Source organism: Rhododendron vialii, chromosome 7a, assembly GCF_030253575.1.
Source record: "Rhododendron vialii isolate Sample 1 chromosome 7a, ASM3025357v1".
In the NCBI taxonomy this organism is placed as follows: domain Eukaryota; kingdom Viridiplantae; phylum Streptophyta; class Magnoliopsida; order Ericales; family Ericaceae; genus Rhododendron; species Rhododendron vialii.
This window is the reverse complement of record NC_080563.1, coordinates 39,551,890-39,573,412: the sequence shown is the minus strand read 5'-3', so window position 1 is coordinate 39,573,412 and position 21,523 is coordinate 39,551,890. Positions and strand designations below refer to the sequence as shown.

The following is a 21,523-nucleotide window of genomic DNA, read 5'->3' as shown; positions in this document are numbered from 1 at the left end:
GTCCACGGTCAAGCTTTGACCATTGACCAACACCTGCCAAGTTGATCTACGCGCGCAAGCTTTAAATCAGCGCGCGCTAGTAGGGTTTTTGGCTCTTTTAAAGTGGCTTAGGCTTGGTTAGGTTTAAAAGGGTGTCAAACACTCAAAACTCAAAAACATATCATTCCCAGGGTGTTCTTGATCCAATTCATTATCGGGGAATCAAAAACGATAAATAAATTAATCTGGAAGTCTAGATTGGGGTGTCTACAAAAACCTTCATCGAATCCTTTAAAATTTGTAATTTTCTGCCTCCGAATAGCATTGTCATAACATCTATATCTACATATATACATATTCAAAACAAAATAAACAACATTAATATATCTCAAAAACGAGATATAATAATATATGTCTAACTCTAGAAAAAACACATATTACACATGACAGAAATTCACATATAACGTTATATGTCCCGTTATCCATCACTTATTAAATTGGTTCGCGCAGCAGCCTTTTCAACTTGCTTATGATAATATATATCCGTATGTGCTTTTGAGAGGCCTCTGCGTGGACCTATTCAATAAGAGAACATATAACGTTATTAGTTCCTCTCTTTTTTTTTGAGTTTTACAGGACAAAATCTCATATACAACGTTATATGTTTTCTATGCAAATTGAAATATATTTTTTGTCAATACAAGCTCATATATATATATGTACATATGGTCACAAATATTCTCATATAACCATATATAATCATATATGGATATATCCATATGTGTTTTTGAGAGGTCGCTGCGCGAACCAATTCAATAAAAGAATATATAACGTATTAGTTCCGTTCCTTTGGAGTTTTACAGGACAAAATTAGGTACCAATGGCAAATTGTCACATATAACATATATGTCTCAGTAGAGAAGATCATCTATAACCAAATCATATCGCTAACCGAGTTTCAATTCACATATTTTCACGTATAAGTCGGAGAGGCCGCTACGTAAACCAATTCAATAAGTTATCGATAATGGAGTATATACCGTTATATATGACAAAAGCTCATATATAACGTTACACGGTACAGAAAGTCATATACAACGTTATATGTTCTCTTTATTAAATAACATAGAATATTTCTAATTTAGAATGTTATATATAACAATATAACGTTATATATTATTATATCTCTCTCTAACTAAGAATGTTTTTAAAAAATGACATTAAATAACAACAAAAACACATAAAAATATTTTTTTTTGTGACACGAAATACACACATATAACCTTATATATTATTCAAAAAACTCCAAATGTATCAGAAGCAAGTCAGAGAGGGCCGCTGCGCGGACCAAATCAATAAGTGATTAATGAAAAGTACAAATATAACCTTATATATTTATTCAAAAAACTTCAGATCTCTAACCCTAGAAAAAGCACACATATAACATGAAATTAAGATCAAATTTCCTTTTTTTCTGACCATCAAAAAAGACCCATTTAAGAATGATCAAGAAAGAAGAAAACCCAGAAGTGGAATTTACTGATTATCATACAACAGAAAGATTAAGGTTGCTCTAAAAAAGAATCAATCTTCGCCATCTGTTTAATCTCTGGAAACCTCCCTAAGAGTTTAGTGGCCCACTTCTACCTTCTTCCAACTGCAAAATAATGAGAAGCCCATTATAAAAATAAAAAAAACCCACACAACAAAAAAGAGAAGGAATCTTCAAGGAGTAGTAATTACCCATAACAAGTAAACGAAGATGAAGCAAACAAAAAATAAAAAATGATACCTACTAGAAAATAGCCTGGAAAATTCAGATTCATGGTTCTTAAAATTTGCTAGAAAAATGACAGAAACAAAAGAAACAGGAAGTTGCAGAGACATAGTTTGAAAAACGGTGCCGCTCACATCGACCCCAAGAACAACAACAAGAAACTAGGACGATGAACAACAAGAACAAGAACTGGATGGGACGAAGCTATTGATGGAGCGTATATTCGAGTCGAAGGAGGTGCCGCTGTGGCGGAGCCAGCTGACGGTCAGGGCGTTCGCGGTGAGCTTCTGAGAGAGAGAGAGAGAGAGAGAGAGGGGAGGCAGCTGTGCTCCAGATTTATTTTTGATCTAGGATTTCTCTCTAGCTATATGATGGCTTATATACGAGGGCACTTTTGTCTTGATTTAATTTCTTTTTTAAAAGAAATGGATTTAAGACCTTATTAAACTATATTAGTGGACTAGAGGAGTTATAAACATTAGAAGTGGACTAATTAGGTTACAAATTCTCTATAGTGGACTTTAGACCAATTTTTTAATGAATCTAACCACTTATATTTATTATCAACTCTCTCTATCTCTTTCTACTAAAAATGAGTCTTTAATTATGGACCACATGTGTAATTTTAGATTGTTAATCTTAACAACCCCTTAAAAAGATAACCACAAGATGAGGCGGTAAGTTTTTATTTTTCAATTTTAGTTACGCCTTTGAAAATACCCATATGCACTAAAGTTTTGACAAAAACAAAAAAGTGTTCTTGTAATTATCATTTTCCTAAACCCAAATACGGAGTATCTCATGCCTTGTTCCCACACTTGTTTTTTTTTTTTTTCAAAAGCCCACACTTGTTTTTTACTCCGTACATTAATACATGGATAAGTTTGTTGACACATACTTTTGACACATAGATCTTGCACAAATTACTGTGTGGGGTTCACTACAGGTCCCACACAAATAATTCGAGCCGTTCATTAAATGTGAAACAATCTTTTAAGAATTCTTGCGAAAAATCAGCGCAATCCGATAGCTACAAGTACTCGATCCAACTATGTAACTTTTCATTGTCCTGAAATCTGAATAAAAACTTAGATGATTGGATTAAGCATCTATAGATATCGGAATTAGATGTTTTTTGCGAAAATCCTTCAAAAAATGTATTACATTTAATGAACATCTTGGATTATTTATGTGAAATTCATAGTGAGCCCCACATTTAATTTGTGCACGCAATCTGTGTATATATGGTGTGAGAGTAGCAGCGTTGTTAATACATACCGCCCACCTGGCCAAGGCCCCACACTATACACTACTCCCGTAATTGAAAAGGAAACCATATGAAAAGATTACTCTTTATCCACCTGGCCAAGGCCCCACACTATACACTACTCCCGTAATTGAACAAGAAACCATATAAAAAGATTACTCTTTATTTGATTTGCTCTGTTTGTTTTTTTGGATCAGAAAGATGGCGTTGATGGGTGCAGCGATGGAACTTCAAGAAGTGTCCATGGGCACCGCCTTTGCCGTGGGTGCTCCCGCCGTCGCTTTGGGCGGACTTTGTTTGTTTTTGATCAATGGGTACGTGAATGATCAGAGGAGAAGAAGGTCTCCACTTCCACCACTGCCCGGTACTGCTTTTTTTCTTGTTGTCTCTAGAGTAATGAACAAAAGAGTAAAGTTTCCTTGGCTACCATCTAGTCGGGTGGAAACGAGCTGAACTTTTAACCAGCCGATCAAAAGAAAAAGGGAAAAAAAAAAAAAACAAGAGAGCCCAGCTCATTTATCAAATTCTGTAAATGAGCCAAGCCTTTACTCGTTGTTATTTTGACCCGAGCCGACCTGAGTTTTAGAGTTTTGAGCTCGGCTCCTTTCCTACACAAAAGCTCGCGCTCGCTTGGCACGATTACAGCCAAGCCGTTCTTTGCACCCTATTGGCTGGATCACTTATTTGATAAGTACTATTTGAGTATTTTAGAGCAATTCCTTTTGTAAATATTCCCTCGATGTAGTGTATTCCGGGTCTATGGTTTTACGAAAACTCTGCGCCCACCACTCACTTACTTTTTACCGCGACTCCGCCAGTCTCAGACTTACGGTTCGGATTTTAAAAATCTCTTTCAAAAAAATCCGGACCATTGATTGCCGTAACGGACAGTGAGATTGTGAGAGCTGTGAAATCGTGCGACGTAGCATCAATGGTTTTGTGCCATTGTTACGGGAGTCTCCCTCACCCTCCAAATTCACAGGTTCAGTTTGCACCATCAGAAAAATGAAAAAAGAAAATCTTTTTCCGGTCTCTCACTTTAGGTCGTTCTGATTACTTATAGTATCAGACACATTTATAGAATCAGAAGAGGCAAAAAAAGAAAAATACTGTCCCAAGGTTGAATCTCTTTCTTGAGTGTTGGCTGCCCAGGCTCATAATACTGTTTTCGTGGGACAAATAAATTCCAATACTCCGCCGCACGTGCGACCCTTGACTCGCACGTGGAGAAGTAAATAAATGATCCAAAGCACATGGATCCCAACAAGCAACAGTGACCTAAAGCACAAATAAGGGGAATCGCATCCTCCGAAATCCTAGTTCTGATACTATGTTAGAGCATCCATCTCAAAACCAACCGACAATGAGGGGAAAGGCCGCTCAAGCTCATATACTAGTTTTCGAGGTGATAATTAATATTAACCTATGTGGGACAAATTCCAACATTGACTATAACTTTTATTAGAAGTTGTGTTTCAGTGGTTTGGCGAGTGGTTATCCAGAAAAATGGATTTGCCAAATCTTAAGCCAAAGCTCGGTCAAATTTTGGGGAAATAGTTTTTTGGCACGTCATCTAGAATGGATGAGAAGAGTGATGATTCAATGGTACTATCTACCTGACCATACTAGAGAATGGAAAATGATATTGTAGTCTATAGTTCGCCGGAAAATGATTGTGGCTTATTCAATTTGGGCAAAATTTGCAGATGCTCTAACTCGCTAATTATATTCTTCTCTTTCATACTGATTTGGGCTCCTCAGACTTCAAGCCAAACTATGTACATATTGTTCTCGTATGTGTATGTTACATTTGTTTTGCGTCTTAGATTACAGGCTTAATCCAAGAAACATTTGTTGAATTCTAATGAATTGCATGGATAAGAATTTTAATGCAACTCAAAAGTTTATGTCAGAACTGGCCTAAATATTTGAAAAGATTTACCACAAGCATTAGCCTAATGGATATTCGATTTGTAATTGTCTGAGATTAGTTTTTGCTCAAGATCAGGTACATCCTGATCCTATAGGGTGCGTGGGTGTATAAGGTCTTATGTGAGAGTTAAGGAACAAGCCGAATCAAGATCTTTGTGTTCTTGTACGATTGCTATGTATTCTGTTTTCTTCTTCGTAGTTTGTCCTATATATGTACGGATGCACAAATAGCAGCACAAGCATTAGCCTAAAGGGTGTTTGTGGGTGTATCAATGTAGAAATTAATGGTGGTTTGCGGTTGTGCAGAGGTACCAGGGCTACCGGTGATTGGAAATCTGCTGCAATTGAAGGAGAAGAAACCACATATGACCTTTGCAAGGTGGGCCAAGACTTATGGTCCTATCTATTCTATCAAAACCGGCTCCAACACAATTGTTGTCCTCAACAACAATGACGTTGCCAAGGAGGTAGCCCACCTCTCTCGCTCTCTCCCTCTAGTAGTTCTCTTTATGGATGTGCCGATGTATTTGCCTGATGGGTATTTGAGCATTGTGATCACGGTGAAGCAAATGCAGCAACTAAAGAGAACTATCATGTGTTGATCGAACAATTGTGGCTCTCACCCTCTCTGTTTTTTCCGTTGAGAGTTCTGGAAGATTTTGGTTTCATTGTCGTGTACAAAATGTAACAGAAACCTGGAAATATTAGACTATAGCTTTCATTGATTGACACAATTCAGTAAAAGATTGGGGCTTGTATTATCTCTTACCAGTAGACTACTGTAACATGTTTCTACTCACAGTCCCCTCTTGGCTTTTACAGGCCATGGTAACCAGATTTTCATCCATCTCAACAAGAAAGCTAACGAAGGCCCTATCAATCCTTACTTTCAACAAATGCATGGTTGCAACTAGTGATTATGACGATTTCCACAAAACAGTAAAGCGACACATCCTCACAAGTGTCTTGGGACCAAATGCTCAGGTTTGCGCTGCATAATTCTCCTCAAGAGTGTCTATTCTGTATAATCTGTTTTTTCGTCCTTTTTTTGTACTACAAATATCTCTTTCTCCAAATTCAGAAGCGGCATCGGTGCCACAGGGACACTTTGATAGCCAATATTGTAAAAGACTTCCATGCTCATGTGAAGGACTATGGTCTTCAACCGGTAAACTTCAGGAACATCTTTGAATCCGAACTATTCGGGTTAGCAATGAAAGAAGTGAGTTTTTTTTTTTCCCTTGTATCTTATACGTGTCTTTTTGGAAAATCTTGTAAACAGAACTATGACAAGGGAAAAGTAAGAATAAGCACAAAAATTGAATGGGATTTGCAGGCTGTAGGGAGTGATGTGGAGTTCATTTACACGGAGGAGCTTGGAAAATTATCGAGACATGAGATATTTACTGTTTTAGTGAAGGACCCAATGGAAGGTGCAATCGATGTAGATTGGAGAGACTTCTTCCCTTGTCTAAAATGGATTCCAAACAGGACTTTTGAAATGAAAATCGAGAAAATGGACTTCCGTAGGCAAGCAGTGATGAAGGCCCTCATTATGGGGCAGCGTAAATGTGTTGCTTCTGGCGAGGTACCCTTCCCTTAAGGACTCGTTTGGTTCACTTGCTTATTGATTATTTTAAGATTGTTTGTCAGCACAGTTGCTTAATTGATTATGAAAGAAAACCACCCAGCAATAAGCAAATAAATGATTGGATTGCCAAGTGATTTTTCTTAATCGTAGACCAAACTGGCCTAGCTAAACAATCTTTTTGTACTTTTCAGTAGTTGTGTGGTGACCTAACAATTTTATTAACTTGACTTGGAATTGAGCCAGGAGAAGAACAGTTATTTTGACTATTTGTTAACCGAAGGGAAATCGTTAACAGAGAAACAAATTGCTATGTTGCTTTGGGAAGTGATCATTGAAACATCAGACACTACTTTGGTCACCTCAGAATGGGCCATGTATGAACTTGCTAAGAATCCAAAGATGCAGGTTAGTTTCAACTTATACCCCATTTCCCTTTTTCCTACTTCATAATTTTGGCGTGATTCTGATTCCCTTCCAAACAAACAGGATCGTCTCTATCAGGAAATTTGTGGGGTTTGTGGGTCTGACAAGATCACTGAGGAAAAGTTGTGTCAGCTCCCTTTTTTGTCCGCTGTTTTCCATGAAACTCTGAGAAAGTACAGTCCTGCTCCGGTAATACCTCTGCGATTTGCACATGAAGATACAGAATTAGGAGGATACTTTGTTCCCGCAGGGAGTGAGGTAGATATTTTCTGCACTTGATTTCTTGCTATGTTTATTGGTCCTGAAGCTGTTCGAAATGACAGACGTTTGTTTAGATATTAGATGCAGAACCATTCACCTCCAACCAAACACCATTTACCATCTCCAAAAGGCAGACCAGATTTGAGTCCCCACAAATGGAGATTCAACTAAAAATCCGAGATGAATATAACATGTTGTGTGTAAATGTAGATATCCAATGTACGCAAAGCTGGTACCATTGAAAATGGATTGAATAGTACCTTCAAAAGGAGACTAATGTTCCATGTACATACTAGATATGTATGTCAATAGGGCATGCTATTAATACTCTTTTTGCGTACAAAAATAGTTATATGATTTGAGTCTCCAAAGTTGAGTACTGGGTTGGAGTCCTCAAATGTAAGTGGCCTAGTGCTTGGATTTCTGAGCTTCTTTTCTTTTGTAGATTGTTATCAACATTTACGGGTGTAACATGGACGAGAACCAGTGGGAGACGCCCGAAGAATGGAACCCTGAGAGATTTCTGGACAAGAAATACGATCAGAACGACATGCACAAGACAATGGCGTTTGGCGGGGGAAAGAGGATGTGTGCAGGTTCCCTCCAAGCGATGTTGATTGCTTGCACTTCAATTGGAAGATTGGTACAAGAGTTTGAGTGGAGATTGAAAGATGGAGAGGAAGCGGATGTGGATATTGTTGGGCTTACCACTCAAAAACTTCATCCGATGCATGCGATTATAAGGCCGAGAAATTGATGATCAAGGAAGGTGACAAATATATGGTTTGTTTGCATGTAACGATTGAAGCCCCCTTGTTTCCATTTTGGTTTCTGTTTACACAGCCTGTTGCGGAAATGCTTGTCGAGAAAAGTTTAGCGATGTAATCTTATCTACCACATGAATTACCTAGCCTTGTGTTGAAAAAATATGCAGATGGTTCTTATGTACTAATCTCTTGTATTTCACTAGGGCTTTTCATTTATGTTTATATGCCAATCTGCCCCCACACCTCGTGAGTGTGTTTGTTAACTTGTGTGTGCAAATGTGTGTGGTTAAAGCATTTTTGTTTTAGGTAAACTTAATTTGCATAACGAAATGGAGAAAGGTATTCACATCCTCTGGAGAGAGGCTAAAAGAAAAGAGCAGAACAGAAAAGAAACTAACAGATGTACAAGATGTTGAAAGTGAAGTCTGAACAAAATTCAAGCCATGAATAACAGATATTGACCTGTGCTGCTCACAAGAACATCCATATCCAGATATTAACATTACTAAACCCTTCAAATCCATTGATTTTACAATAACAACCTCCAAAACAAGAAAACAGTAAACACTACCCAAAATACCAGAGAACAAAGCTCAACATACAAAATGCCATACATATGGCAGATACAAACATTACAATAACTTTTTAATTTGAAGTTATTTCAGCATGCCAGAAGCCCCTTCCACACCCAGACTGAAAGTCTCAGCTGGGTTTGAAGAATTTGAGCTTGAGGCCACTATTCACCATACTCCAAATACCTCCAATCGAAAAGGCCAAGCTGAATGCAATTCCCAACCAACCCAAGCTCCAATGGAAATACCAACTGAAGCTATATTTCGACGGCTTCTTTATGAGGACCCACATGAAGCAAGGATAAGCGAATGTGACCGGAAGAGTTAACCCTCCTAACAAACCAGCTATACTGGAAAGGAATGGAAGTGCCACACCAATGAAGAAGTTTACGAAGCCGTAAAATACCCGGAAGCCAGACCTGACCCAGATCGAGCACGGTCGGTTGGTCCGGCTGGTGTAACCAGCTTCGAAACTGTCGAAAACGGGCATTGAGTATATTTGGAAGCTGCTCAAACAGTTGAAGACGACTAGGAGGAATGTCATGGCAAGAAGTCCTCTAGGAATGTCGCGGCTGTGGAATGCGAACAAGGCATTGAGCATCCCTCCTGAAGGCATCTGCAACAATGAAACCAAAAATTATCGGATTCGATCAAGTGAGAACTAATGACTTGCAAAAGTTTATCTGGATAATGTAAAACCAAGTTTCATGGCAACTACAATGTTATATGACTGCACAATGCTATACAAGCAGCATTTTCATTCTCAGAACTCAGCTGCAAATCTTTAAATGGGATTCAGAGAAATTGCTCGAGATCCCTTCTAACTTGTGCAACTTTCGCTTCTTTATTTAGGCATGAAAACTGTTGTAAAATTTGGGACCCGGCCTTTCTTATTTATGTTTGGAGTCTTGTATCCCAATGCTATAATCCTGAGGTTTCAGAGCTAGCAAGTCCAGTTTAACTTCTTTTTCTTTCCTTTTAATAGTAAAAGAAATATCAAGCTTCAATGTTGGTTCTACACTTCTACTTGTGGGATACCATTCTATTTGAAAAACAACTTGTTGGATAACTTGATGTACATTTCGGGTTCCTTTCCTGACACAACTTAAGCTTTTGGGAGAATTGATGACCTAACATGGTATATACTTAGAGGGGCTCTTGTTTCTGGGAGGTATTCGGTTCAAGTCTCTATTCGCATTTCTTTCTTGTTTTCATTTTGCTTCTCCCTTTTGCATTCCATTTCCCTCTATGTAGGAATGTTTGCTCTACGGGTGGAAGGCAAGATAGCAGGGGAGGCATACTGTTGCATAACTTAATGAGTCCATTTCCTTGCAGCTTTAACTTCTGAAAGAGATGTTGATCCAACATCACTACATTTGTAGATTGTATAAGAGGAAATCATAAGCCTATTCGCATGTTAACTCATAAGGATGTTATTAACGATAGAAAAGAATTGCGGATAAGAAAAAACGATAGAAAAGAATTAACATTGAGTACACTTACAAGGTTTCCATAAGCCCAGAAACCTCCAATTGCCACAGGGAACAAGCACATGGCAATTAGGACATATGCAACTTTGGCTCCTCTCCACATGGGCACATGAGCTGGGTGTTTGATGGTTGATGGCATTGTTGCCTGAAGGTTTACCACATGAAACTCTTTCAAAGACATAAAATGCACATGTTAAATAACACTAAGGTCATAAAAATTGCTCAGAAGAAAGAGAATTTCCCCATACTAGACCTTCGGAGAGCATACCTGAATCTCTAGGGCTAGATTGTGTCCCCGGAAAGCAAAGGCGATGATACCAAGTGCATTCAAGACTGAAAAGGCAGAGGCAGAAAAGGAAGGTAATGAAAGAGGTTGGTATGAGATTGAGGGTGGCCTTTGTTGACTCACTGAAAGTACCCAAACCATAGTTGAGTAAGTAATGGCCGTGATTGCCCCTATGAGAGAGAGTCCTGCGATGGAGTTGAGGTTTGGCAGCTGGGACAATACAATACAAAGGGAAGTGAAAACTAAGTACCACTCCACTGTCGTTAAAGGATCTGATGTACATTGAGGACCACAAACAGTCTCGAAGAAGAGTTTCATTGTCTCCCCTCCTATGAGGATCAAAGCTGTTGCAGTCCCAGCGGACAAGTATACTGTCGGAAAGAGGGCGAGCCAGACACCAAGTCTTTCACCTGTAAAAGCCCACAAGAAATGCAAATTAGCCAGTGGCTAATGTTTTCCTAAAACGAACAAAGAAAAGAAAAAGGCATCAGCAAATAACATATGAAGAATCTTTTAAGTATCTACCTCAAAAGTTTAAAACCCACAATGTCATGATTGCCATTTAATTACCTTAACATGAAAATATACTGAGATTGTTCATTTCAGGGAACCAAATACTCATAGAAAAGGTTGATAAAAAAAGATACTCGTAACATTAATACACAGAAAAATTTCGTGGGGCTTTGTCTGGATCTTGGATTTGTAGAGGTATATGAGGGAAATGGAAAGCAAAGGGTAAAGCGAAACCAACATAGATTCACGAATCCATTTGCTTTTCTTCTTCCCTTGCATAAATCCAAGATCCAAACACAAGCTGAAGGTACAAAGAGAAGAAACCATTCACTGGCGACCAAGTATGGCTATAGACCCAATGATACACGTGGCTAACTCTACCCAGCACAACAGAGGAACAAGTAGAATTGCTTTGGCAAGATCTATAACTTTCACATTAGAACATACTTCATTAAACAGCACTCCCGAAGCACAAGTTCCTGTGGACCCAGGTAGTTATGTACTCTATTTAGGTGCCGATTAGACTATTACCCAAGTGACAATGAAACAGAGATTTTTTTATCTGCAAAAATTACATAAGCTGATGAAATTTCTGCAAATAAAGTTCAAGAGTATTCAAACTCACCAAATGCTGCTTGTGCAAGCTCCACATATCTGTTGTACCTCTTACCAGGAACTGCTTCATGTAACTGAACTAGAATCCATAGGGTGTAAAGTTGCCAGAAGTAGGCTATCGTTAAGGAAAGTATTCCCCAACTCCTGTTGAACATTCCAAGAAAAATTCAAGTTCACTGGCGCAGGTTTTCAGACTTAAAAAGTTATTCCTAGGAGAAAAAGTTCTTTCCGGATCAACCGGACAAGGGGGGCTGTCCGGACAGAACTTATTCTCTATTCCCAGAAGCCTGAATAAATAAGATGATCTGAAAACTCAAGCCAAGTCAATTAAGAAAAATGTCTTGTTTATTATCCTCAGAGCAACATGATGAAATTCTATTTTGTTTAGAATTGCATACCAAAGCTGCTTACATACCAGTAAGCCAACCGTTGCTGTTATTTTCGTTTTCTTTCTTAACTTCTACCCTGATAATGACATCACCCTAAGAAAAATAAAATAACTATGCCAGTATAACCTCCGAGAGCGAGGGCTATGAATGAGACAACAAATAAAGTCTATCTTTCCGGAATTAAATTTGCTTCTTGAATCGAGAGTAGAGCACACAGGAAAAGTCGAACCGTGATAGAAACCTTTTCCCGAGTGCTCCTTTGACAAGAAGCACACTCATTTTGAAGGAGCTAATGCAAAGACATTCTGTTATTAGAGACTGCAGATATCCAACAACTTAAAGAGGGTGGTGGGTTTTAGCATAAAGGTCCTGGTCCACCCTTATATGTATTATGGATGAAGATGCTAATTTCCATCTTAAGTTATTTCTATGAAGAGAAGCAGTAAAAAAGTATGTTTAGTTAGGGTACGAAGCTAAATATAGGTCACTCAACTGAAATGAATCAAATGAATTATCAATTCACAAGGCAATTTATCCTAGACCCCATGGATGGAGCCACAGAGGTCTCAGCCCCGGTGATTAGCTTGAGCTTCTAGATCAGCATCCGGGAAAAGGAGGATTAGACCGGGCAGTGAGTAAGTAGATGCACGAGGAGTGGTTAAGTTGTCAAGGGAGTACAGCCAGATGCTTCTTTAGCTTTCAGTCATGTCTCGAGGACAAATTATTCTACACCTAATATATAAACCCCACTTTTGGACAAACCTAAAGAACATTTTGAGACTGTTAAACTTGTTAAATTGACGTGTTTTGTGAAGTTGTGCCAATGTTGAGAAAATCATTCATTATTTATAAGCAATCAATTTGAACCGAAGAAAATATCCTGTATGACACCCATCAAGAAAACATGTTTGGTGCAGTGCTTTTTTGGGAAATAACTCCAAAAGAAAAGAACAACAGGAAGATAATTGGAATGCACAGGAATTAGCAGGGGCGGGTGGGCCCCGGCTCCACCCCCATTTTTTACCCCTGACATTTTACCTTGTATATTCCTAAAAAATATGTAACATTTGCATAGTCATCTACGTCTTCCTTATCGTAACTAAGTTAATGATTAGGAAAATGTAAAATGCCGTCACATAATCATTGATGACACAATATTGAAAAACTCTCGAGATTTATACGTACTCAAACTTTTTAAAACGTTCTATGCAAAGTTGAAACCATCACTTTAAAGTTTTTCAACAAAAAAGGAAAAAAAAAATCTCGCTTAATGCAGCCTCGGGGAATTAGGAACACTTCTGTTCACATTAGATATTCCTCGATCTGAAACAAACTTGCTCTATTTTTCAAAGGTGAATGATACAGTGAACTGAAAAAGCAGCAAACAGTTCAATCAAAGTTCAAAAGTGTGGTCCAAATGTCTCAATTTCGCAACAGAAAAAGCAGAACTATTGAGAGGCAGAGGCCCCGGTCCAAGTGGCACTTCTCTAAAATGATTTAGTTCGTGATAAAAGCAAAAGATGAAAGGGACGAAATGACTTGCCTCAAGGATTGTTTTCTTCTTTCGTTCTAATCAGATCCATTATGAAATTCGAAAAAGGGAAAAAAGAAGCATGGCAAGGCAACCCCACAACACAAAACCTGGACTTTAATCAATTACACCCATGAAAAAGGGGAAACATCTCAAATTATATACTCATTTGAGAGAGACAGGGTGAATGATAAAAGCTTCAAGAATATTGGAAGTAAAATTTCAGAGCAGATAAAGATGTCATCCCTACAAAAGAATGAAGGCGGTAGACGGTCCCAATGAAATTAAACCACCAATTTAATAAGATTAAGTGGAAGGAGGAAACTGATAAGGACATCACCGGAATTGAGTACTTGGACTGGCGACATCACCAATCTAACAGGGGTATTCATTAAACAGTTAACAGTCGCCAAATAAGCGTTTTTAAGACAACAGGCCTTTGGCTAAGCGGCATGGGAGGGGGGCCTAAGTGCCCAAGGGTGCGGTCTTAGGTTCTAGTAGATGGATATACGGTCGGCCGATGTTGTAATCTAACTACTAACCACTGACACTACCTAGCGTTTTTAAAAGCAACACTTCACAATTGAATCAAAACCAATTAAAACCACCCACGGGTTGATCGAGTGAGAGTACATAAGAAAGGACTTATCACCAATTAATGAACTGTATACAAAAGTGCAATTCAGTTCCGCAATTAGAGCATCTCCAATGGCCTTAGCTTTTTTCTTGGTAAGCTCCAATGGCCTTAGTTAAGTTGTCAAACCAAATCTCTTTCTTTTTTTCTTCTTTCGCCAGCTACAAAACCATTTTTCCGTTTTCCAGTACTTGAATGGTTCCAACCTATCTTTTATTTAACAATCACCATATCAACCATCAAATTACACTTCGGATGGAGGGATTTCAAGATAAAAGAAAAGAAAGGGTTATGGTTCCTTGCCAAATCACTCATTTGGATTGAGTATTTTGGTAAGAAATTGAGTGAGTTACTTAAACAATAAAAATTTAATCTGCCATTCTCCTTTCTCACCCAATCTCACAAAAAAAATATTTGGTGAAAAAGGCTCCCCTTTCTTATCTCACCCTTTCTCGCCATCCAAATGTGCGGTAAATTAGCTCAAATTTACCAAACCCAATACTTACGCAAATCTGAATCCAACTGAAAACCAGCAATCAAAATCAGAACTTTCGAAAACAAGTACTCCCTCCTCCCCAATTGTTATTCCCATGTAGAGTCGTGCCAACGTCTGAATAAAAACATCGCATATATTCGTAGATAATCTTTCTAATCTTTTCTCTTTTTCCAGAAGACAAAGAGGAACAATTGGGCACCGAGTGAGTCCTATAATGTACTACCAGAACATCAAAATCACCAAGCAAAAGAACAAAGTTTACTGGGGATCAGGCTAGGGTTAGTGTCACACGTCCCGAACCAAAATCGAACAGGTTTCAATTCTTTTTCGCAATCGAAACCTAAACCGGACCAATAGCTCGGGAAAACCCAGACCAACCAATTTTTCTGGCCAGGTTTTTCCGTTGGTTCGATTCTGTCCGGGTTTTTTTTCACCCAAAGTTGGATTGCATAAAAAGAAGGAACAGAGTAGTAGATAAAAAGAATCAAATTTTCAAATGACTAAATTCAGAATCGCTCCAGTAGATGTGGCAAAAAATCAAAAACCAAAACTTTCGAAAACAAGTGCAAGCAAAACTCAGATTCCCAAGCACAGAATGCACATAAGAATGAAGGGGCAAAAGAAGAGACAGTGCGGGAAACGACGACGTACCAGCCGAGGAAAGCGAAAGCAACGGGCAAGACCAGGGCCTGGAACCCGACGCCGGCGTTGAGGTTGTGGAAGGCGGCGTAATGCGCGTTCCCGTTGCGCGACTCCGTGATGGGGAGCCACGCGTCCTGCGGGTTGAGCTTCGTCAGGTGGCCCACCTCCTCCAGGTATCCCTTCATGTTCACCAGGACCCTCTTCATCGGCGTCCCGATGGGACTTAAGAACCTCGGCGATATGAACGACGTCGGAGTCCACCCCGCCGTCCCAGCCGCCGCCGATTTCGGTGCGGATTTCGGCGATCTCAGCCCTGACGGGGTTAGGATTTCGGGTGTCGATGTTGTTCGTGGGGTTGCTGGGATTGAAATCAGCTCCGTTTCTGGCCTCTCTTCCATTTCAGTGCCCCGCTGCATTGTTCCTCTCTCACTCTCTCTCTGTGCTCTGTTTGTTCGGTTGAAGAATGTGGGTTGAATTGACTGTGTTGAAATCAGAAAGAGGAAAGAGGGAAAAGGCCAAACACGAATTCTCTCTCTCTCTCTCTCTCTTCTGGTTTGTTTACTTGGAGGAATGTGGTATATGAATGAGTTGAAATAAGAAATGGGAAAAGGCCAAACACGAAGTTCTAACGCTTTTGTCAGAGAAATGTGTAGTGACTAGTGAGAGAAAGAGTTTGGAATAAATGTGTAGGCGTGAAATTGAATCGTTGGGTTTTTTTTTCCTCTGTTTTTGGCTCGAATCACGAGGGAGCTAGAGTCGCTAGACGGTACTGAAGAGTGGAGAGAGAGGGAAGAGATGATTTTGATTGTTCCGTTGGCGTGTGTATATATGGTGATGGAGGACTGACGGGAGAGTTGACTGTGGGAAAAATTATTCAATGCCCGATGGGGCCGTAAATGAATCGAGTGGTTCGTAAACTCAGCGGAGTTTATGGCTCGTTCGCAAAAAAATTCATTTTGTTTGACAAAAACTCAGTTTGTTAAGGGACATTTCGATTCAATTAAAGCGACTTGTTTAATAAATGATTAAGCTCGACTAGCTTATTTAAATTGCCCGCTTTAAGTCCACCGCCACGTGGTGTCCTAACTAAATTGCCCGCTCTAAGTCCGCCACACCACCACGTGGTGTCCCAAATTCTTTTTGCCGTACATTTATTCAATTCATTAGACATTTATTTGAACCCTACGTCAAATGTGTGATGAAAAATGGGCTCGGAGCCGGACTGACTAAATTTCTCCGTTGTGGTAGAGAGCATTGATTGGGTTGTCTAATGAATGGTGCCGGTGATATTGAAGGCATCCAATGGTTTTCGAGCCTAATATTTTCATGCTTGGTCCGGACGGTTTATCAATCAGAATCTCTGGCAAGCAATAACCACTCCGGGTAAGAAGTTGTGTACGTAGTACGGAGTATTTGTGATTCATTAATACTAAAAATTCAAATTGTACGATCTTGTTTCTCATTTAATGTTTTGTAGTAGTAGTACTGTTTAATGTTTAGTGTGCTCTAGGTCCATCATGTGTCATGCACGTGCACAATCGGACTTTATGTGGTCAAAAATAGAAAGCCAAATTAAAATTTCCGGGAGATAAAACAAAGATCATCAAATAGCTACAACTAAAATTGTTATTTCATTAGTAGTATAACTTAGTAGTTTTGAATTTTCGCTTTACTAATTTTTGAATTGTACCTTCAATTACACTCTCATGAAGATAAAAAGTTTAGTAGAGCATTCATTAAATATAACATGATCACGCAGAACCATGTGATCATCAAGAGTCATGGAGCGCACTGTGATAGTGCTTCAGAAGCAGGCTTGTTTGTTTTGGATTTCAAAATCTCTGCACACGGTTCTCAATAAATTATTTCTACGTACCTTTCTTATTTCACTCATTATTTTCAAAAACCTTCCTCAAAATTCAAACCGAACTGAGATAAATCTCTCGGTAATGGCTAGGAGTAGGCATGGTAATGGGGTGATGGTGGTGCGTAGGCCTGTTAATGGACCGGATCCGGATCTGATAACGTCGATTCGATAATCCAAATACGGATCGGATTGGATTAAATTCGTTATTGATCCGAATCCGAACTTTATTTTTTAAATTTTTTTTTAAAAACAGTAAATTTTTTATTTTGAAAAAAAATGTTTAAGAAGTTTTATTTTTATTTTTTACTTTTTACTTTAATTTTTTAAAAAAAATTTCGGAATTTTTTTTTGAAAAATTGTATTTTTTTGAAAAATATAATTTATAAATTTTTTTCGGAATTTTTTTTTTAAAAATTGTATTTTTTTGAAAAATATAATTTTTTTTACTAAAATTTTTGAAGTAAAAGAGTTTTAGGATCAGTTTCAGATTTTCGGATTCAAATTACCACTATTTGATTCGAGTCTTATAGAATTTGGATCTTATTGAATTCGAATCTGATCCGACCTATTAACAGGCCTAATGGTGCAGGATCAGATGTCCATCAACTTTTAAAAATACACAACTCAAAACACAAACGGGGAGGGATTTCCCGATCCCTCCCTCGAGACTGGCTAGGAGTAGGAGTAGGCAATGGGGAATGGGGTGATGGTAGTGTGGGTCCGGCCGGAGGGATGTCCTTCAACTACTGTATTAATTGGAGTACATCACTGGGTCTACGATCAAATCTGAGAGACCCCTGAAAATCCGGTTGTGCGACAATGGGATTCGGTCACGCGATCGCAGGCGCGTGGAGGAAGCAATTTTGACCTTTACCAATTACCATGTCGGGGGGTAGCAAACCGATGTCACGTTCCCCTGTGCAGAACAAAGCTTTTTCTGGTGGTACTGTTTGACCAAGCCCCACTTTACCAGTAGTGACGTGGCAATTGTAAACTGCCATCTCAGCACTTGCTTTTTATGCTCCATTTGGGAAAGAAGTAATGGTTTCTTATTGACTTCCATTTCAGATTGACATCGGAATAATTTGATTGTTGACACAATTGGTGATAAATCATAATTTAGACATACGATATAACCAGTGTACTGTAGCTTTTTTCATGATATTTTGCCGATTATAACTATTGTTAATTAAAATTTTTGATTGAATTTTTTTATACGTCACGTTGTGGGTATGAAGACGTCAATTTATAGTATTGTCATATCAAATTTGGTTATATTAATGAATTTAAGGTATTTTAGACATGTATTTTGCTTGGGTATAAAAATTGTTGATCATGGTACGACATATTTTGGTCTTATTACGGAATATTTTAATCAATTTTCTTTGGTACGACACATTGTGGTAAGAAAATGTCAATTTATAGTATTGTCATAACAATTGTGATTTTTTTATATAATTTGTGGTATTTACATATGTTTTCTTTTTCTTTTGATACGACACGTTGTGTTAAGAAAATAACAATTTTAGATATTGTCATAACAATTGTGGTTATTTTATATAATTTGTGATATTTTACAAATATTTTTGGCTTGGGTATAATAATTGTTGATTCTGGTACGATATATTTTGATTTTGTTACGAAATATGATATGATTCAAAGAATTTTTGGTACGACTCATTATGGTGTTGTTATAATATTTGTATGTAGCATTATTTAATTTTTGATATTGTACGCATATGTATTTGGTTGGGATATAAGTATTATGGATTCTGGTATGAATAATTATGGTTACATAATAACAATATTTTTTAATTATGGGTAACCTGCTAATGACCTGTTCAACAAGTAAATTTTAAAATACAAGTTGTAACTAGCATCATAAATATACATTAGAAAAACAAAAATCGACATAATGAAAATCATAAATTGTTATAATTTAGACATACAGTATACCCAGTATACCATAGCTTTCTCCTAAAAAATATCAATTTACAATATAAACGAATCAAATAATGAAAATGATATCTTATTGACTTCCATTCAACGATCGCAAGATAATTGAATCGAAGCTGTTAGTATTATTTTTTAACGAGAAACAAAATCCAAGACAGAACTTAATTTTTACATTTAACCTCTACTTTTGTATCTTGACTAACAACATGCAACCGATAAAAGTGGTCTCGTATCGAAGGAAGCGGGGGGCTGCTGGGGACAGCAGCGTGCTGCTGTGCTTGATTCTAGGCCCACTTCGGTCTCGCTCTGATGATCGGAATCGTTCACTTTGTAGAGCTCGTTGAGTAGAATAACCATGCAAAAAATCACCTTAATTGGATATTGTTAAATGCCTAATCAAAGCCCATATAACTCTCGGTCCATGGGTTACAGTGGATTTGATCCAATATTTCGGGTCCATTCTTTTCAACATAAAAAGGTTCCGATCAGGCACTTAAAGATATCCAATTAAGCTGATTTTTTGCATGGTTGTTCTACTCGACGAGTTCTACAAAGTGAACGATTCCGATTATCGGAGCGAGACCGGAGTAGGCCAAAAAACTGGCCCGCCCACCCCCCCCCCCCCCCCCCCCCCCCCCCGAAGCGCACCACCTTCCTATCCTTCCTATCCAAATTCCAACTCCTCCACGGGTTGGATGTACATGGATTTAAATTCATCATTGCTCTTTACAAATTCATACCCACAACAAAATTGTTTGAAACTTAAAAACTTTTGGTTTGGTTATTGTCCTCGAGTGTCTCCTTAACAATGCGTCCAGTCTCACTTATCTAAACCGAACATGCGCCCAAAGCAAAACTTTCCAAGAGAACGGGCCAGCTGCTATCGGAGCTTTCCGTCACGCCGTGGGACCTCTCAAAGCTAAAGGCGACAGAGCCTTTCTCAACCGTTAAACAGGCGTGATGATCATTGGTTTCTCCGCAGCTCAAGTATCTCCACATCAGATCAGATCATAATTAGTATTAATTAGCATTAGCATGGCATCGTTATCTCTCATTAAATAAAGAACACAAAGTCTACACCCACCGCTCTCAATCTTACCATCTAAAAGTGTTTTGGACGATCTGGATTTTAAAAGACTCTTCCTTTCACGGAAGATAACTTTTTCCTAAAAATGGTCTTTTGAAATCCGGACCATTGATTACCGAGATGGACGGTAAGATTAAGCGCTGCAATGAGGAGAGAGATGAAACAGAGTGATGGAAATAGGTGAATAAAGAAATAGGCCGTTAAATTGTCGCAATGGCCCCTAAAATGTGGTTGGGCTTGGATATATGCATCATGCATGGACCACAAACAACATTGGATGGAAATATCGCGCCGAAAGTGGAATTCCCCGAACTTCAGCAGCGCCTAAAAACTATCACATGCACTTGAAATGGAGACGCAAAAAATGTTTTCTTTCAAGATGAATGCATCTTTTCTATTTCCAACCGCAACTTTTGTTATAGTTTTGTGTTTTTTTTTGTAACTCAGAGTGTGGGAGTCAATTCGGACGTTCCTCGTTTAATGTTTATGAGAAATAATTATAGTCCTCATCATACAATAACATGAGACTTGATTAAAAGGACCTGGAGACCCTGCCAAGCAGAGGTGCTTGGCAGGGGGGCCGAGCACATCTCGGCCGTCCAAAAGTGTTTTGGACGGCCCAGATGTAAAGATATCGAACGGATTTATAAAAAAAAAAAGGAAAAGGAAAAAGATGTTTCGATCCGGGTTGTTGATTCTGAGATGAACGACCGGATTGGCTGCTCGGCACCCGCTTGGCAGGGGTGCCGCTCGGCAGGGTCCCCGGGTCCCGATTTTTAAAGTACAGCCCTGTATGAACTAGTTCCACAAAACTTGATGGTACCGAAGATGTTTTGAGCTTATCTTGAAAATGAGCAAAACCATAAGACCATGTCGCTTATCATGTCGTTTTCACTAACAAAAAAGTTTCGGCATTTTACTAGCTCATTTTCATTAACAAAAAGTAAACAAAAACTGTTTTTGCTATTGTAACTATACTCACGAACCTATTAACTTATTTACTACCGAAAACACCTAACAACTTATCGACTATAAATAAAAATTTACAAATTTTTCACTACCGGAAACACCCCTTAGTAACCACAAGTTCAAAGATGTAACTATTGGATGGATTGAGCTTTGGCCTATTTTTCATGTCGTTGAACTCATCACATAAAAAGGGTTCTTTCGTTCCGTCTTTTGTTTAATTGATGAGTGATTACTCAATATTTTAGGACCCTTTCTCACCGCACATTGAAGTGAGGTCCGCATACTTTGTGGTGATTTCTACAGTTGGGTGCTGGAAAAAGACACCTTGAAACACCTTTTAGCGCAGCAGTGCTCCATAAGCATTTACTAACTTTTTTCTTAATCAGATATTACCTCCGTCACTTTTTAAGTGTCTCACTTCGTAACTCCAACTTATTAAGAAAATATCATCATTACACATTTCACATCAACTTTTACTT

General features: G+C 38.5%; 2 protein-coding genes across 3 annotated transcripts in view; one reads left to right on the top strand and one right to left on the bottom strand.

Annotated features, from left to right (window-relative positions):
• LOC131332479 (ent-kaurene oxidase-like) overlaps positions 1-8,237 on the top strand; it is a 47,237-nt gene extending 39,000 nt beyond the window's left edge. Inside the window, exons 1-8 of one of the 2 annotated variants that reach the window (XM_058366750.1) lie at positions 3,186-3,387; positions 5,262-5,422; positions 5,778-5,939; positions 6,037-6,177; positions 6,292-6,543; positions 6,790-6,951; positions 7,033-7,227; positions 7,676-8,237. In XM_058366750.1, coding sequence (XP_058222733.1) covers positions 3,225-3,387; positions 5,262-5,422; positions 5,778-5,939; positions 6,037-6,177; positions 6,292-6,543; positions 6,790-6,951; positions 7,033-7,227; positions 7,676-7,987 — 1,548 coding nt within the window. In that variant the 5' untranslated portion in view covers positions 3,186-3,224 and the 3' untranslated portion in view covers positions 7,988-8,237. Of the gene's footprint in view, positions 1-3,185; positions 3,388-5,261; positions 5,423-5,777; positions 5,940-6,036; positions 6,178-6,291; positions 6,544-6,789; positions 6,952-7,032; positions 7,228-7,675 lie in introns of those variants that run through there. The other variant, XM_058366749.1, reaches the window with a different exon arrangement.
• A 179-nt stretch (positions 8,238-8,416) lies between these two features.
• LOC131332480 (lysine histidine transporter-like 8) lies at positions 8,417-15,962 on the bottom strand. The gene is made up of 5 exons (XM_058366751.1): positions 15,175-15,962; positions 11,484-11,617; positions 10,328-10,755; positions 10,073-10,204; positions 8,417-9,185 (listed from the first exon to the last, which is right to left on the bottom strand). Exons 1-5 carry the CDS (start codon positions 15,579-15,581, stop codon positions 8,700-8,702), a joined length of 1,587 nt encoding a protein of 528 aa, XP_058222734.1. The 5' UTR covers positions 15,582-15,962; the 3' UTR covers positions 8,417-8,699.
• Between the last annotated feature and the right edge of the window lie 5,561 nt (positions 15,963-21,523).

Excerpts from the sequence above, each read along its gene's own strand:
- LOC131332480 (XM_058366751.1), bottom strand. The coding sequence starts at position 15,581 with ATGCAGCGGGGCACTGAAATGGAAGAGAGGCCAGAAACGGAGCTGATT. Across the intron at positions 10,205-10,327 it reads ATCTAGCCCTAGAGATTCAG|GCAACAATGCCATCAACCAT; the intron begins GTATGCTCTCCG and ends GTAAACCTTCAG. Across the intron at positions 9,186-10,072 it reads TCTGGGCTTATGGAAACCTT|ATGCCTTCAGGAGGGATGCT; the intron begins GTAAGTGTACTC and ends TCATTGTTGCAG.